General features: G+C 37.3%; 1 protein-coding gene across 1 annotated transcript in view; it reads left to right on the forward strand.

Annotated features, from left to right (window-relative positions):
* The window catches only part of LOC128983695 (beclin 1-associated autophagy-related key regulator), a 114253-nt gene that overhangs the window by 41374 nt on the left and 54660 nt on the right, over positions 1–18219 (forward strand). The window contains exon 6 of the mRNA XM_054403096.1: positions 14096–14256. Coding sequence (XP_054259071.1) covers positions 14096–14256 — 161 coding nt within the window. The remainder of the gene's footprint in view (positions 1–14095; positions 14257–18219) is intronic.

Raw genomic sequence — 18219 nt, forward strand, 5'->3', positions numbered from 1 at the left:
GACTATAAACTCAAAATAGTGCTAGGTAAAGATAAGTATACACCACCATTCATTGTCGACCTATTTTCACTTGCTTATGAAGGATGTATTTTTTCGGCCGCCATCTTGGATCCGCCATCTTGAAATGTGACTAATTAATTTAAATACGAAGGTGGTGTTGTGACCCACCATTTTGAACTACTTTTTTATGCTGAACTTAATGCCGCAATTAGTTTTTCATTTGCATGTTTGGTTTTTGAATTATTGAAATTTTAAATAAGATAATTTTAATATTCCATCAAAAAAACTTGATAACCAAAAATGGATTGCGACATTGAGTTCAGCATAAAAAAGTAGTTGAAAATGATGGGTCACAACACCACCTTCATATTTAAATTAATTTGTCACATTTCAAAATGGCGGATCCAAGATGGCGGCCAAAAAAAATACATCCGTCATAAACAAGTGAAAATAGGTCGACAATGAATGGTGGTGTATACTTATCTTTATCTAGCACTTTTTTGAGATTATGGTCTTAGTTTGTAAATGCACAATGTTAAAATGGGCTAAAAATAAAGTTATAAAAGGTCCTTATAACTTTAGAACGGATCAAGATTTTTAAAAACTATTTGCGGCATTGTAATCAGCGTAAAATTGTAGTTTGGAATATTGGGTCACAACCCTACCTTTACATTTGGAAAAAAAACTTTGTATCCAATATGGCGGCCAAAAATTTATACCCAGTCAAAATGAAGTACTTACTACTCTACAATGATATGACGTGGTCCGGAGTTAATATCTTAGGAAATGTAGAAAAAAGTAGGGGGGGAACTCATTTAAAACTCACCCTGTATAATAACTGCACTACACTGTATTGGGTTGATTATACATCAATTGGGCCTTAACATACCGCCCGCCAAAAGAAACATTTTCTTTTCAATAAAGAACAATTAAAGGATAACACCAATCAAGTTAAATAAACAGAACATTAACAGAAAATAATAAAAAATCACAAAAACTATGTGATTAAGTAGCGACGGCATTAGCTTGAGCTCGAGGAAACTGATGACTCGTTCTGATTCTGTATGAAAAATTCACAATCTTTGTTATTCCAAGTATGATGTTTAGATGTATTGTGTAGCTTAGGTCTGTGAGAAAAAGGTGGGCCTGTGTCTATGCGAGGTTTAGCATTATAGATCCCGCGATAATGACTGGACATATTCTGGTACATAATAGTTTGAGCTACACTATTTTTTGGATAGACTTCATAGTTGTTCATTCTTTTCATAGCTTTGATCGACGACTTCATGTTCCCAAACGACTCTCCAATCTTGGGATCTTCGTTTTTAAAAGGGAGCGGAACAAAGTATCTTCCTTCCTGATCCCGTTTTACAGCATTACAATAGATCATCTTACAGTTTTCTTCTTCAGGGTTAACTGATGCATGGACTGGGATTTCTTTTAATTCGCAAAAACGTCTAAGTTGATCATCTAGAGAATGTTCAATGGTTTCAACATTGGAAACAATAGATGAAACCTGGTCATATGGCTGAGTTTTGCCATTAAGATCAATTGGACCCATCAAAACATATCCGAAACTACTGTGGTAAGGAACGGGGTAACCTTTTGGGAGCAGGCATCCGCCCGCCATTCATTACCTCAGGGTACAAGTCTGCACCCAACAAAAATTCAATTTTTCCTGGTGCGTCAAAAGTAGGATCTGCAAGTTCTAAATGTTTGTATTCGTCTTTCATACATTCTGGAAGGGAGGTAGAAGGCATTTGAGATGTCATTTTCTTCAGAATCACAGCATTAGTCTGAAGGCGAAGTTCAGAATCAAAACGAGGTTTCAGAGTGCACGATACAACTCCTTTAGTAGATAAAACAGTAGATTCTGCAATACCAGATACATGTTCATTGAATTTCTTTCGAGGAAGGCACAGGCGCTGACAACAGTCTTCAGTTATAAAGGAAGTCTGAGATCCAGAATCAATCAAAGTTCTAACTGGTTGGAATTGACCTGATCTATCCTTTATATGAATTAAAACAGTTCCTAACAAAACTAAAGAAGACCTAACACTGCTGCATGCATGCAAGGGACTTGACTTAAGTTTTTCAGTTGGTTGAATGGAATTTTCATTAGGACCTACTTTATTATTCTGCCCTACCCTAACCTGAGCCTTGTTGGTTAGGCCAATATCATCATTATGTAGTAAACTGTTGTGTCTTGCTCCACGTTTAAAACAGCTTGTTTTTGAAGTACACTCATTTAGTTTATGCGAGGTCCGTAAACAATTAAAACAAGCATTTTGTGTTTTAATCCAATCCCTACGCTGAGCAGGAGTTTGTCGTCCAAAACGTTCACATTTATAAATTGTGTGAGCTTCCTTGCAAAATAAGCACTTTACTGCATTGAGATTAGATACACAGGCTCTTTGGTGAAAATAAGGCTTATTATTAGTGTATTGCTTATACGGTTTATTTGTAGAAACTTCTGTCACAGAAGTTTGAACAGTTTCAAGAGCTTTACACTGTTCATCTAGAAAACTCAAAAATTGGTCAAAAGTAGGCAATTCAATATCAGAATGTGTTGTAATATTAAGCAGATGTTATAATTAACATCTGTTGGTTTATTGACTTTGAATTGTAAATATTTTGAATGTTCTCGCTTTATAACTTTATCTGAATTAAATAATATACTTTGAATTAAAACTAATGAATTCTCATTAATCTATATACTGTACGGTACTAAAACATGGCGCAGTCGTCGAATGAACCTAATGTTTCCCTTAATGTGCCTCATGAAGCTGCAATTTCCCTAAATGTGAAACCACCAGAACCTTTTACATTCAACCCCAGTGATTGGCCAAGATGGAGAAAACGTTTTGGAAGATACCATTCATTGAGCGGCCTTAAAGAAGCCAGTGGCATAACACAGGTAGATATGCTTATTTACTGCATGGGAGAAAAGGGAGAACAAATACTCGATTCATTTAAACTAAATGAATCAGATATCAACAATTACAATGTTGTTTTGAATAAGTTTTAACAGTATTTCATTCCAAAAAAAAAAAAAAAAAAAATTTTTGAAAGAGCTAAATTTTTAAAGCGTAAACAAGGATCAACAGAGTCTATAGAAGACTTTGTAACTGCTCTTCATTCTCTAGCAAAAAGCTGTGAATGGGGACAGATTGAAGAGGAAATGATTTTAATGGTCTTGATAATTGGTATGCATGACGAACCCCTTAGCGATCGTCTTCAGTTTGAAAATGACCTAAAACTTGACTTTGCTGTAAACACTATTCGGAAGTCTGAGGAACTAAAGAAGCAAAAGCATGAACTATCACACTCTGAAGTAGACACAATCACTAAAATGAATCCTAACTTTTCCAACCATTCCCATGCAAACCAAATTACTAATCAATTAACCTTTGAACAACAGTAACTCACCATCACCAACAATGAACTTCAAACAAAGAAATAATCAATTAAGTTCACAAAATGATACTTTTCCTAAGAAACCCAGTAATGCTAAAGCTATTCAAAAAAATATCAAATCTTGTTTTTGGTGTGGTCTGACTCCATCTCATCAAAAGTATATGTGCCCTGCTAGAAACCACACATGTAAACTCTGTGGTAAAGTTGGACATTTCTCAAAAGTTTGTCGATCAAAAAACGTAAACCATGTTGAAACTGACGATTTTAAATCAATTGACAATCTAAACCCTGAATCACAAGACTTTATTGGTTCGGTGACTCCAAGCCAAATTTAGTCATCTACTGATCCATGGACAGTATTATTAAATATCAATGACAGTGACAGTGTTGCATTCAAAATAGATACAGGAGCAGATGTAACAGTCGTGCCATCAGACATTAAATTAAACAGAAGAATTAGATTGTAGCCTACCCTTAAACAGTTTAAAGGGGCTAATGGGCAAGATCTGTCAATTTTAGGGATGGCTACTGTCAAAATGTCATACAAGAATACAACATGCTATGAAACAATATATGTTTCTAAAGGGACTTCTGTTCCTCTTTTAGGAAAACCAGCAATTGAAAAGCTTCAGCTTGTATCTAGAATAAATGAAATAAGTTCTAACTCGTGGTTCGCTAATTACCCAAAACTTTTCAATGGCTTAGGGAATGTTACTGAAAAGTATAAAGTTGAACTAAAAGATAATGTCGTTCCTTATGCTATCAATGCCCCTAGTCGGATCCCCTTGCCTCTGTGGCAGGCTACAAAAGAAGAATTGAAAAACATGATCTCCATGGGAGTCATAGCTGAAGTCCACCATGCAACAGATTGGTGTGCTCCAATGGTTGTTGTTCCCAAGAAAGATTCCAATAAAGTTTGCATTTGTGTAGACCTATCAAAATTAAACAGTAGTGTAAAGCGAAGATACTATCCTATCCAACCAGTTGATGTAACACTAGCCCAAATCTCTGGAGCAACGCTATATTCAAAATTAGACGCCAACCATGGATTCTGGCAAGTCAGTTTAGATGAGACATCACAAGATTTGACCACTTTCTTGACGCCATTCGGTCGTTTCAAGTTTTTAAATTTGCCTTTTGGTATAAGTTCAGCACCAGAAATTTTCCAACAGTTAGTGAACAAGACCCTCAATGGACAAAAGAATGCAGTCGCTCATATGGATGATATCATTGTTTGGGGAAAAACCAAAGAAGAACACGATCATGCTCTTGAAGAAGTACTTGCAAAGCTTCAAAATGCAGGCTTTACTCTAAATAAAGGAAAGTGCCAGTTTTCACAAAAGTCTCTCACATTTTTAGGCCACCAATTATCAAGGGATGGTATCAAAATTGATGAATCAAAGGTGGAAGCCATAACAAAATTGCCTCCTCCTACTAACATAGCAGGTGTGCAAAGATTTATTGGAATGGTAAATTTTGTAGGAAAATATATTCCAAATAAAAGCCAAATACTTAAACCAATTACAGACCTTTTAAGTACAAGAAATGAATTTGTTTGGGGCAAAACACAAAATATAGCCTTTGAAGAGATAAAGTCACTTCTTGCTTCTGCTCCCCAACTGGCGTTCTATGATTCTAGCCGCCCTACCATGGTGTCTGCTGACTCTTCTCAAACAGGTCTTGGGGGAGTACTCTTTCAGCAACAAGTAGACAACAAATGGAAACCTATTTCATACATCTCAAGAACACTTACTGAGAGCGAAAAAAACTACTCCAATATAGAAAGAGAAGCCCTTGCTGTAACCTGGAGCTGTGATAAACTAAAACAATACATAATTGGCAAAGACATAATCATTGAAACAGACCACAAACCTTGTTCTAACTTCTTCATTAGATTGGAGACTTGGTTGTGAATAAGAAGGATTGTTATTGTTTACAAACAACCTTGTATTGAAAGTTGGTGTACTGGTGTTTCTAGAGACTTGTCTTGGTGCTTTCTGATTACTCTGATTAGTGTTGTTGGTTTGAGAGGTAGGGGTTTTGAGCAAGCTCCGTTCATTGTTTAAGTCTATAGAAGTTTTCGGAGACTGATCGTTATTTTTAGAGAAAGGAAGTGGAGTAATACTTGCTGATTGTTTAGGACTGGTTTGGCTTTTGTACGGAATCAAGTGGTATCTGTTTCGGCGGACTGTGTTTCTTTCAGTATTTAAGATCAGACTGTGGAACTCAGTTTGCTTCCCAGCGGACATGCTTAGAAAATTCTGAGTTTAAAGTTTTTGCACAAAAGTACAACTTCAAACTAACAACAAGCAGTCCCGGGCATCATCAAAGTAACGGCTCTGCAGAAGCTGCTGTAAAAATAGCTAAAAGTGTCTTACAAAAGAACAAAGAAGACCCTTACCTTGCACTCCTATCCTACAGGAACACACCCCTTATAGCCAACGGGCTTAGCCCAGCCCAACTTTTGTTCAACAGGAGGTTACGAGATAATTTACCTGTATTGCCACAGAAGCTTACTGAAAGACCTGACTTATCCAGTTTCAAGAAGAGGGAGGAAAAATACAGAGATTCCTACAAAAATCAATATGATAAGCATCACGGTACCAGGGATTTACCCCAGTTGCAACAAGGACAAAAGGTGTGGATCAAAGATCTAAAACGTCAGGGTACAATAACAAACCTAGCCAATGAGTCAAGATCTTATTGGGTAAATACTGAAAGAAACACAGTCCGCCGAAACAGATACCACTTGATTCCGTACAAAAGCCAAACCAGTCCTAAACAATCAGCAAGTATTACTCCACTTCCTTTCTCTAAAAATAACGATCAGTCTCCGAAAACTTCTATAGACTTAAACAATGAACGGAGCTTACTCAAAACCTCTACCTCTCAAACCAACAACACTAACCAGAGTAATCAGAAAGCACCAAGACAAGTCTCTAGAAACACCAGTACACCAACTTTCAATACAAGGTTGTTTGTAAACAATAACAATCCTTCTTATTCACAACCAAGTCTCCAATCTAATGAAGAAGTTAGAACAAGGTTTGGAAGAATAGTGAAACCTGTGAAAAGATACGAGGGAAACTAAAAGGGAGAGATGTTGTAATATTAAGCAGATGTTATAATTAACATCTGTTGGTTTATTGACTATGAATTGTAAATATTTTGAATGTTCTTGCTTTATAACTTTATCTGAATTAAATAATATACTTTGAATTAAAACTAATGAATTCTCATTAATCTATATACTGTACGGTACTAAAACAGAATGTTTAAGTTCAAAATCAGTGCGCAGCTTATGATCGATTTTGCAAACAACACTTGAAGCAAGAGAAAGCTCCATTGCTCAACAGGTAGGCCTAGTGGTTTTAGGGCACTTGTATTTTCAGATAAGGTATCAATGAAGTTTCTCAAAGCCTTTGGAGATTTTGAAGTTACTGGAGATATGTTTTGTATTTCATCCAAGTAACATGTAGCAAGTTTACGCTTATTTTGGAATCTAGATACAAAACTTTGCCAAGTAATGGTATAATTGACATCAGTTATGGGGAGATTCTTTGCTAACCTCAATGCATCATTTGTACATGAGCCAATAAGGTACATGAACCGCTCAATGTTTGACAATAATTTATTTTCATGCACTAGTTGTCTAAATAAATCATAAAAGGTAGGCCATTCTTTGAAGTTGCCAGAAAATGTAGGCAAACTAATTTTAGGTAACTTTGCTTGGCTTTGTACGGGCAAATAGTTAGTTTCAGATCTAGAATTAGGTGGTTGTACTTGTTCAATTTCGGGAGGGACAATCTTTGACATAATAGTTAAAATGTAATAATATTTGTCACTAACACTATCAGAAAGCTCTTCTACTTTACTATAATCTGATTCATCTAATTGACTTTTCAAAGCAATTATTTCTGATTGGAGTGTGTTCCTCCTGATGTGTAAATTCCTCAAATAACTCATGAATGGATGCACTACGAGTTTTAAAGGATTCACAATCTTCAGACTCGGTGGTTATTGCTAAGCTTAAGCCTAGATTATAAACTTTGTCTATTTTCTTTAAAGCACAATTTCTACGAAACTGGACCGCATCAAGTTGGCTTTTAAGTTTCTTAACTACTTCATCCGTCATGTTACTAGAAGTGGGTTAGAAGAAACTAGCTTGAAATGTTGTAGTCTAACAATGGGACCAATTATGGCTGTACATACAAGGTAAAGTAATTGAAAAGGGTCAAAAGAACAAAAAAATAATAAGAGATGTAAATTCAGGTCCAATATCCAAAAGCTTAGACTGTGATTGTGTAACTTGTTGATTCCTGGATGGGAAAACAGCACAATGTGAATCTGTTGATTCCTTGGTGGAAAACAGTAATCTTCAAACTGTAGAAATTGATAAAAATGGACTTACAATAGATGCTGTGCACAATTAATCCGGCTCGAAGGACCATAATGTTTTTGATAAACTGATTTATTAATTTAAGTTTTGTTTTTGTACATTTTAGAAAAATACTCACTTCAATTCAATTCTTTATTCTACAATATTATTCTTGTATCATTGTTTTTATTTATTTTTACAACATATGTTTCTATTTTGTTTGTACAGTATATAATAACTGCACTACACTGTATTGGGTTGATTATATATCAATTGGGCCTTAACAGTCGGTATGACTCCACGGTCACGGCGCGATCGTCGGTATGACTCCGCGGTCACGGGGTGATCTTTGGTATGACTCGCGATCACGGCGTGATCGTTGGTACGACTCACGGTCACGGCAAAATGAATTCGACTCCTGCGTTCGCGGAACTATCGAGAACATCTCTCGCGATAGCGGCGTCATCGTCACTCGCGAAGCGGAAAAATCGCCGAAGATCGGACCAAATCCCGTCCCGAAAAATTCCCTAATCAAATATAATCTTGTCCCGAAAATCGAGAATATTTTTTTCCCGAAAATTTCCCGAAATTTCGGGACCCGTCCATTCCTACTTTTTAATACTTTTACATATCATAGAACCAACTTTTTTAGTTGAAACAGCTGACTAAATTCTTTAATTCCCTTTAAATAAGAATACGCACAAGGTTAACATGGGGAACTACAGAGCCACTGGGGCGGAGCCCGAAAGGATTTTTGAGATAAGAATATGGCTATATGTTAATCGGGAATATGATCTATCATCATGCCAAATTTCAGCCCAATCCGTCCATTAGTTAATGCGTGATTAACTTCAAACAAACAAACACACATACTTTTACATCTACAGGGTGGTAATAAAGTCTGAATACAGTTAAATATTTTCCAAACGACAACAGATAAATCAATAAGATTTGGTACATCAACGCTACACCTAAAAATCTACTTTTTTTTGGAAATATAAATTTTCTGTCATATTATCATGGGGACATCCCGCAAGGAGTCAGAAGGAAATCTTAAATAGAAGCATAGGTTGACATGTACATCAAATTAAAGGTCTTTACTAGCAGAATATAATGCCACAAATTTGAACTCAAACGGACAACCGAGCCAAGAATTACAGTTGTTCAAAAATTCATTTAATTTGCATGGCTATTATACGCTTACTCCTCAGGGGACACAGTCCTAGGAATCGGAAGAAAATTGTTAACGTAAGCATAGGTCGATATGCACATCAAATTAAAGGTCTTCACTAGTAGATTACAATGCCGCAAATTCAAGCTCAAAAGAACGCCTGAGTAAAAAATGGCAGTCGTTCAAAGATTCAAAATGGAAGATTCAAGAAATCTTTGAATGGCTGCCATTTTGCGCAGGATCAACCTTTTGAAGTGCGGTTTGCGGCATTGTATTCTACTAAAAATGACCTTTCATTTGATGTGCATATTGACCTATGCTTCAATTTAAGATTTTCTTCCAACTCCTTATGGGCCGTCCCCCTGAAGAGTTATTGGATCACTGAATATGTGTTCAAATAAAGTTGTATGCTTTGTAACTTTGTACCAAGTATTGTAGCTCTATTTACATTATTTTTAAAAATATTTAACTGTCTTCGGACTTTATTACCACCCTGTATATAAATAAAATTACAGTTTTGTCTGAACATTGCTTAGAATCATGCAGTTTTTGGCTATTTTTATGTTTCATAGCCTAAGAAAGCCGAAATAAGTCTTATCTCAATTTCTGTCTGTCCGTCTGTCTGTCTGTTTGTCTGTTTGTCCATTCTGTCATTCCGTCTGTGACGCCAAAATGTCATTTTACGCGGCCTACTCCTAGAAAAATAGAGTACCGATCAAGGTTCTAATCATTTTTCTGTATTTACTGGATTAGTAAGAGTGTCTTTGGCTATAAAAACATGGCCTCGCTTCTTTGAAAACAAAATAATAAACCATCAAAAACCCAATTTTGTTCGTTTTTTGTCAAATTTTCTCCCAATGTTTACTATTACATTTGATGAAATAACGATCAGCTGTTTGGATTAGTTCTCACTTCTAGCTGTCACTGATATGTTTACATTAAAAGTTGTTTACAAATACCGCAAACATTTCCCATCAAGTTTTGTTAGCACATCCAAACCAAGTGAGATTACAAACGTTGTGCCTTACTTAACCGGCTTAATTAATCGCAAGTGCAACGATTGTTCTTGAGTTTTGATAACCGGGGAAAATACCGTGAATCAGTGTTGTATTAGTGCTGGGATACTTACATTTTTTTAATCATCGTCACTAATAGCTTGCAAAAAAGGTTTCCACTCATTGACGGCGCTTCAAGGACAGTTGTGTAAAGTGCAAAGTAAAAAAATCACAACTGCAGTGGGTGATCGTGGATGTTGCTGCGATCTTGGAAGATCTTTCTGATTTCGCTGTGATCGTAACAGAGGTTTAGCTTACAGATGTAGCTAAACTCGCTTTTCCAATGTATCACTTTTGGTTTCTACGTACTTACATTTCGACAACTATATCGGTACTTATCCTACTTAGAAAGTAAAACTACAACCGTCCAAAACCCCAGATTTGTGGGTTTTTTGTCACATTTCCTCCGAATGTTTGAATGAATTGACACTAGGCTAGATATATGTACCGATTATCGTTTAGAGATGGTACGTAATCTTTTAAAAAAGAAACCTTTGTTTTGATAAAGGTGGTTTCTTCAAACTGTTATTAATATGTCAACATTAAAAGTTGCTTACAAATAATGCTATTAATGGGAAATACTTTGAAAATCTAAGAAAAACTTAAACCCAAGGGAGATTAATAACTTCGGTACTGCACCACATCAAGTGAAAGTTTTTTTGAGCAAACCATGTTGAGTTTTTAAAGCTTTACGTTGTTAACGTTACATGTTACATGTTTTGTGGCCTGTGTATTTTTTTATTTATATATTTGCCTACGGATTAACACCTATAATACAGTTTGATTAGAAGGACAGTTTGAATTGGTCGTAAGTGCTATAGTTCTTTTCTTAAATGTAAAGGTTGTTTTTTTTTTACTGCTACTTTTATATTCTAAAACATATCGAAGAATTTGATGTATATTTGTGGCTGCTGGACTACATGGTAAGGAGTTGTTACAGTCAGGACAGCTGTGGTACCCAGAATGCACTGAATAAGGCAGCTACATTGACATACATGTGTGGCCGCTGGGTGACTACATGGTAATGAGTTTTTACAGTCAGGACAGCATTAGTACCCACAGTGCCCTGATGAGGCAGCTACATTGGCATACATATTTGGCCGCTGGGTGACTACATGGTAATGATTTTTTACAGTCAGGACAGCATTAGTACCCAGAGTGCCCTGATGAGGCAGCTACATTGACGTACATGTGTGGCCGCTGGGTGACTACATGGTAATGAGTTGTTACAGTCAGGATAGCAGTAGTACCCAGAGTGCATTGAATGAGGCAGCCAGAACAACATACATGTTTGGCCGCTGGGTGACTACATGGTAATGAGTTGTTACAGTCAGGATAGCAGTGGTACCCAGAGTGCATTGAATAAGGCAGCCAGAACAACATACATGTGTGGCTTTTGGGTGACTACATGGTAATGAGTTGTTACAGTCAGGATAGCAGTGGTACCCAGAGTGCATTGAATGATGCAGCTACAACAACATACATGTGTGGCTGCTGGGTGACTACATGGTAATGAGTTGTTACAGTCAGGATAGCAGTGGTACCCAGAGTGCATTGAATGAGGCAGCCAGAACAACATACATGTTTGGCCAATGGGTGACTACATGGTAATGAGTTGTTACAGTCAGGATAGCAGTGGTACCCAGAGTGCATTGAATGAGGCAGCCAGAACAACATACATGTTTGGCCGCTGGGTGACTACATGGTAATGAGTTGTTACAGTCAGGATAGCAGTGGTACCAAGAGTGCATTGAATAAGGCAGCCAGAACAACATACATGTGTGGCTTTTGGGTGACTACATGGTAATGAGTTGTTACAGTCAGGATAGCAGTAGGACCTAGAGTGCATTGAATGATGCAGCTACAACAACATACATGTGTGGCCGCTGGGTGACTACATGGTAATGAGTTGTTACAGTCAGGATAGCAGTGGTACCCAGAGTGCAATGAATGAGGCAGCTACAACAACATACACGTGTGGCCGCTGGGTGACTACATGGTAATGAGTTGTTACAGTCAGGATAGCAGTGGTACCCAGAGTGCATTGAATGAGGCAGCTACAACAACATACATGTGTGGCTGCTGGGTGACTACATGGTAATGAGTTGTTACAGTCAGGATAGCAGTGGTACCCAGAGTGCATTAAATGAGGCAGCTACAACAAAATACATGTGTGGCCGCTGGGTGACTACATGGTAATGAGTTGTTACAGTCAGGATAGCAGTGGTACCCAGAGTGCATTGAATGAGGCAGCTACAACAACATACATGTGTGGCCGCTGGGTGACTACATGGTAATGAGTTGTTACAGTCAGGATAGCAGTGGTACCCAGAGTGCATTGAATAAGGCAGCCAGAACAACATACATGTGTGGCTTTTGGTTGACTACATGGTAATGAGTTGTTACAGTCAGGATAGCAGTGGTACCCAGAGTGCATTGAATGAGGCAGCCAGAACAACATACATGTTTGGCCGCTGGGTGACTACATGGTAATGAGTTGTTACAGTCAGGATAGCAGTGGTACCCAGAGTGCATTGAATGAGGCAGCCAGAACAACATACATGTTTGGCCGCTGGGTGACTACATGGTAATGAGTTGTTACAGTCAGGATAGCAGTGGTACCCAGAGTGCATTGAATAAGGCAGCCAGAACAACATACATGTGTGGCCGCTGGGTGACTACATGGTAATGAGTTGTTACAGTCAGGATAGCAGTGGTACCCAGAGTGCATTGAATGATGCAGCTACAACAACATACATGTGTGGCTGCTGGGTGACTACATGGTAATGAGTTGTTACAGTCAGGATAGCAGTGGTACCCAGAGTGCATTGAATGAGGCAGCCAGAACAACATACATGTTTGGCCGCTGGGTGACTACATGGTAATGAGTTGTTACAGTCAGGATAGCAGTGGTACCCAGAGTGCATTGAATGAGGCAGCCAGAACAACATACATGTTTGGCCGCTGGGTGACTACATGGTAATGAGTTGTTACAGTCAGGATAGCAGTGGTACCCAGAGTGCATTGAATAAGGCAGCCAGAACAACATACATGTGTGGCTTTTGGGTGACTACATGATAATGAGTTGTTACAGTCAGGATAGCAGTGGTACCCAGAGTGCATTGAATGATGCAGCTACAACAACATACATGTGTGGCCGCTGGGTGACTACATGGTAATGAGTTGTTACAGTCAGGATAGCAGTGGTACCCAGAGTGCAATGAATGAGGCAGCTACAACAACATACATGTGTGGCCGCTGGGTGACTACATGGTAATGAGTTGTTACAGTCAGGATAGCAGTGGTACCCAGAGTGCATTGAATGAGGCAGCTACAACAACATACATGTGTGGCCGCTGGGTGACTACATGGTAATGAGTTGTTACAGTCAGGATAGCAGTGGTACCCAGAGTGCATTAAATGAGGCAGCTACAACAAAATACATGTGTGGCCGCTGGGTGACTACATGGTAATGAGTTGTTACAGTCAGGATAGCAGTGGTACCCAGAGTGCATTGAATGAGGCAGCTACAACAACATACATGTGTGGCCGCTGGGTGACTACATGGTAATGAGTTGTTACAGTCAGGATAGCAGTGGTACCCAGAGTGCATTGAATGAGGCAGCTACAACAACATACATGTGTGGCCGCTGGGTGACTACATGGTAATGAGTTGTTACAGTCAGGATAGCAGTGGTACCCAGAGTGCATTGAATGAGGCAGCTACAACAACATACATGTGTGGCTGCTGGGTGACTACATGGTAATGAGTTGTTACAGTCAGGATAGCAGTGGTACCCAGAGTGCATTAAATGAGGCAGCTACAACAAAATACATGTGTGGCCGCTGGGTGACTACATGGTAATGAATTGTTACAGTCAGGATAGCAGTGGTACCCAGAGTGCATTGAATGAGGCAGCTACAACAACATACATGTGTGGCCGCTGGGTGACTACATGGTAATGAGTTGTTACAGTCAGGATAGCAGTGGTACCCAGAGTGCATTGAATGAGGCAGCTACAACAACATACATGTGTGGCCGCTGGGTGACTACATGGTAATGAGTTGTTACAGTCAGGATAGCAGTGGTACCCAGAGTGCATTGAATGAGGCAGCTACAACAACATACATGTGTGGCCGCTGGGTGACTACAGATGTATCTGGACAGCTTCATCACAGCATTGTAGCCCCTACCCTGCCTGCGTCTGGAGACTACTCCTCTTACAATGACTGGGGTATGTAGACTGTAATTGAAAATAAATAGGAAAATAAGAGTTTAGTATTTCAATCTTTACATGAGCAAACATTTTAAAAAGAGGTGTGTGGATATCCGAATAATCGCGTTGGTTTCGGTTTGGTTCAGATACGGTTATCCGAGCCCCAGGACAAAACACTATGTTTCCAACGATCTAACAGCGGTCGATGAGTTTTCTACGACTATGACGAGTATCAAAACATCCATATGCGAGTCTTCAGGTCTTGGTCGTGTTAAATAATCAAGTTAACAAAAAAATACTGTAATTACAATTGATTTCTTTGTAACCTGCGGTACTGCAATCCGATGAATCTAAAACAAGACGGATATTTCAAAATTTCATTACACCATTGACATATCTTAATCTTAATATATAAAAGAAAGTTGTGTTAGTTACAGCGTTTATAACTAGAAAACTACTGAACCAATTGGCATGAAAATTTACAGGGATATTCCTTAGGTACTAGAATAACATAATAGCCTGTTTCCGTTTCAAAAACCCTTAAGGGAAGCGTCCTATGGCCCTTTGCAGTTTACATGTTAATCTTATGGAAGAATGTTCTATTTTGTTTACCATGCCATGTTTGCCATTTCTTGATTAAATTAAATTAAGGAAACAGCTGTTGTAATGATAACCTAATTTTTAAAAACAAATCTATGCATAACAAATGAGAGCTATCAAATAGGTTTCTATTCCATTTGTTTTTTATGAATATTTGTTGTCAAATGTAACCGAAGGCAAGTGAGCGCAGCGAACGAGCTCCAACTTAAAGGTGAGTGAGCGTAGCGAACGAACTTCAACCAGGACGTGATTGAGCCATGCGAACGAGCTCATCTTGAAAATGAACGAGCATTTGACATAAAACCACATTAGGACAGGACGACGTCTGTCGGGCCAGCTAGTTTTAGACATATGAAAAGAGTGCAGTTGAGTTCTAAATAAGCAATCAAAGTAATGCAAAACACTAAATCTTAACCTTGTATTTTTTTCTTGAGTTTTACTATTTCCTAGCCTAAAATATTCGTGAGCTCAAAGAAGAAGCCGTGTGATGCAATACCGATATCTCGTTTAGTCAAGTCATTATCGGCTGTTTTGCTTTATGATTCGATTAATCTATAACGAACAGACATAAAGCTGAAAAGAACCACCGAGGTCAAATTAAGTTAACTAGTGCTCGTCACCTGATGCTAGGGGCGCTGCGTCGCCATAATAGTTAACAGCCATTGTTTATAGTATGAATGCAATTTGACAATAACGAATAAACTGTTTAATAGTTCCACTTGGATAGCTAGTTGTGTTTTGGTTTTACAGTAGAAGTTGTGTAAGCAATAGATTTAATTTTTCTCAAATAAAAGTCAGAATAGAAACAATAAGAGGCAAAACAATAGAAGGGTGAGAGGTAGTGATGGGCCAATTCCTGAATAATTGGCCGATTCCATTACCGATTCCAATTCTACAACTTTGGTTTAAATTCTCGATTCCGCACTTGATACCGATACCTGTTAAAAATTGATTTAATAACATATATAACTTATGTGTGCTTCTCGCTATCCCTATAAATAAAGGAGCATGCTATTTTTATTTAATCTTTATACAATATGATAACTACATTGATATTGATTAAGGTTAAACATAGAATAGGTTAGCCTATAAGGAAAATAAGATACTTCAAGAAGACATTCATTGTAACATATTTTAATAAATCAAATTGAGACAACAATCATCGGTTTAGGTAGGCCTAAAATGTTTAGTGAGTTTTTTGTGTGCATAAGAATTCGTATATCTTGGCCTACAATTAATATTCCATATTGCTCATAGTCAATATCAAAGTCATCTTCACTATTGGCATCATCAATATCACTTAAATTACTAAAAGAATCACATAAAAGTCATGGAGTTCGTCACATCACTGGAACAGAGATCATAACCCCTTTTGAACAACTCACTACGCACGCACAGCAAACAAACAACAAAACCAAAACATAAGTTTAACAATTATGTTTGTATTATTAAAAAAATACTAGTAAAACTAATTTCATTCTTTTCAAAACAAAAAGTGACAAAAATGATAAAAGTATAAAGTTAGATATAGATACAAATTCCATTGCTCAAGTTAAAACCTCAAAACTATTGGGTTTGATAATAGATGAGGATTTAAGCTGGAATAAACTTGTCGAGTATTTAATAAAAAAACTAAATTCTGGTATATTCGTCCAAAGAACAATGTCATATCTCTGTGAAGGATCAGTCCTTAAAATGATATATCATGCTCATATTGAATCACAGATTAACTATGGAATTAGTATTTATGGTGGGACAAAGAAAAAGAATTTAAAAGAAATTTTGAAAATACAAAAAAAAAACAATCAGGATAATTCATAAATTAAAATATAACCAGTCTGTCAAATCTTATTTTAAAGGGATGGGCATTTTTACAGTTTACGCCTTATATATTTTTAACACATTCACTGCTAATGATATGTAATACTTTTATAAATGGCTAAAAAACATAAACATTAACATGATCATGTTAATTGAGTGACAATATATCTTTAATTAAATAAATTTTATACTATAAATTGTGGATTAAAATATATTATGTAATTATATACTTTATGTATTATATATCTGCTAATATGCTTATGACGCACAAGTGCGTCATTAGCAGTGAACGTGTTAAAACAATTAAATATTTTTTAAATATTGCTGAGACTCAAGAATTGCCTATGCATAATTATAATACAAGGGGTAAAAATTATTTAGTTAAAGAAAAGCCAAGACTTGAACTTTTTAAAAATAAACCTTCTTATATTGGAAACTATTTTTTTAGAAAACTTCCTAGCTTTTAAAAAAACGAAAAAGACGAATCTAAATTTATGAAAAAACTGAAGGCATTCTTACTTGACCTTGCACCTTACAAAATAGAAGATTATAGTAATTTCAATTTAAAATAATGTAGCCTTTAGTATTTTGTTTAAATCTATATATGTAATACGTGAAGCCGTTTTTTGTTAACACAACTCCTCCCTTATTTGTGGACCAATTTTAACGTTCAAGGTGTCAAAAGATTCGTCTCAATATGTAGTTTTGCAATAAGGTTAGAATTTTAAAATTCCTACTCTTAAGAGTGTAAGACCCTCTCAAAGGTCGGGTTTTCCCTATTAGAAATACACATTCACTTGGTGAGATGAATAATGTTTGCCAGTTCTGCCATGCCACTTACTTTGGAATTACCTTTTTGGTTTTTGTTGCTTTGAAGTTCTTGTTGATTTTTGATACCTGATGCGCATTTCGCCACAGGTTGTGGCATCTTCAGAGTTCACTATCCTACACTTACATTCTAATATATACACAGTTTATATACACGAGAGTCACTGTACCGGTTCACATGGTAGCGCTTACACTCGCGGCGCGGCGGGCGTGTGTTGCGAGCGCGGGGTGTTTACTAGCGCCAGGACCGTTGTTAGACTGACAGAGACAGTGTCTGGTGGATGGACGGGTTGGGGTGTGGATTTCCCAGAATTGTTGTATCTGCGACGTTGTCTAATTTCTGCGGGGTTGCCAAATCGGTTGGTTTCTATTTCGTACATGGTCTTAAAAATGATGGAGTTATTGAAGTCCTCTTTTATGTTAAGTAGGCTGTCGGGTCCAGATTCGGTAACTTGTTTATAGATTTGGTAGCTTTCCTGTATTTTGACTGGGTTCTGTTCAGGATAGTAAGGGAATCGGGGAATGTTATTGAATGAGTATGGTTTTGTTTGAGGTGTTTTGCTACTATTGAGGTGGGATTTTTGTGGTGACTAGTGTTGTGCTCTTTGAAGCGTTGGGAAAATGATCTATTCGTGAAGCCAATATATTGTTTGTTACATGGTGGATTGCAGGTTACTTTGTACACTCCTCTGTCTTTTTCTATTGGTCGGGCCTTTGTACTTGCTTCAATGT

This window comes from Macrosteles quadrilineatus, unplaced genomic scaffold, assembly GCF_028750875.1.
Source record: "Macrosteles quadrilineatus isolate MER2022 unplaced genomic scaffold, UCM_ALF_1.0 Scaffold_1__1_contigs__length_201487025, whole genome shotgun sequence".
NCBI lineage: Eukaryota > Metazoa > Arthropoda > Insecta > Hemiptera > Cicadellidae > Macrosteles > Macrosteles quadrilineatus.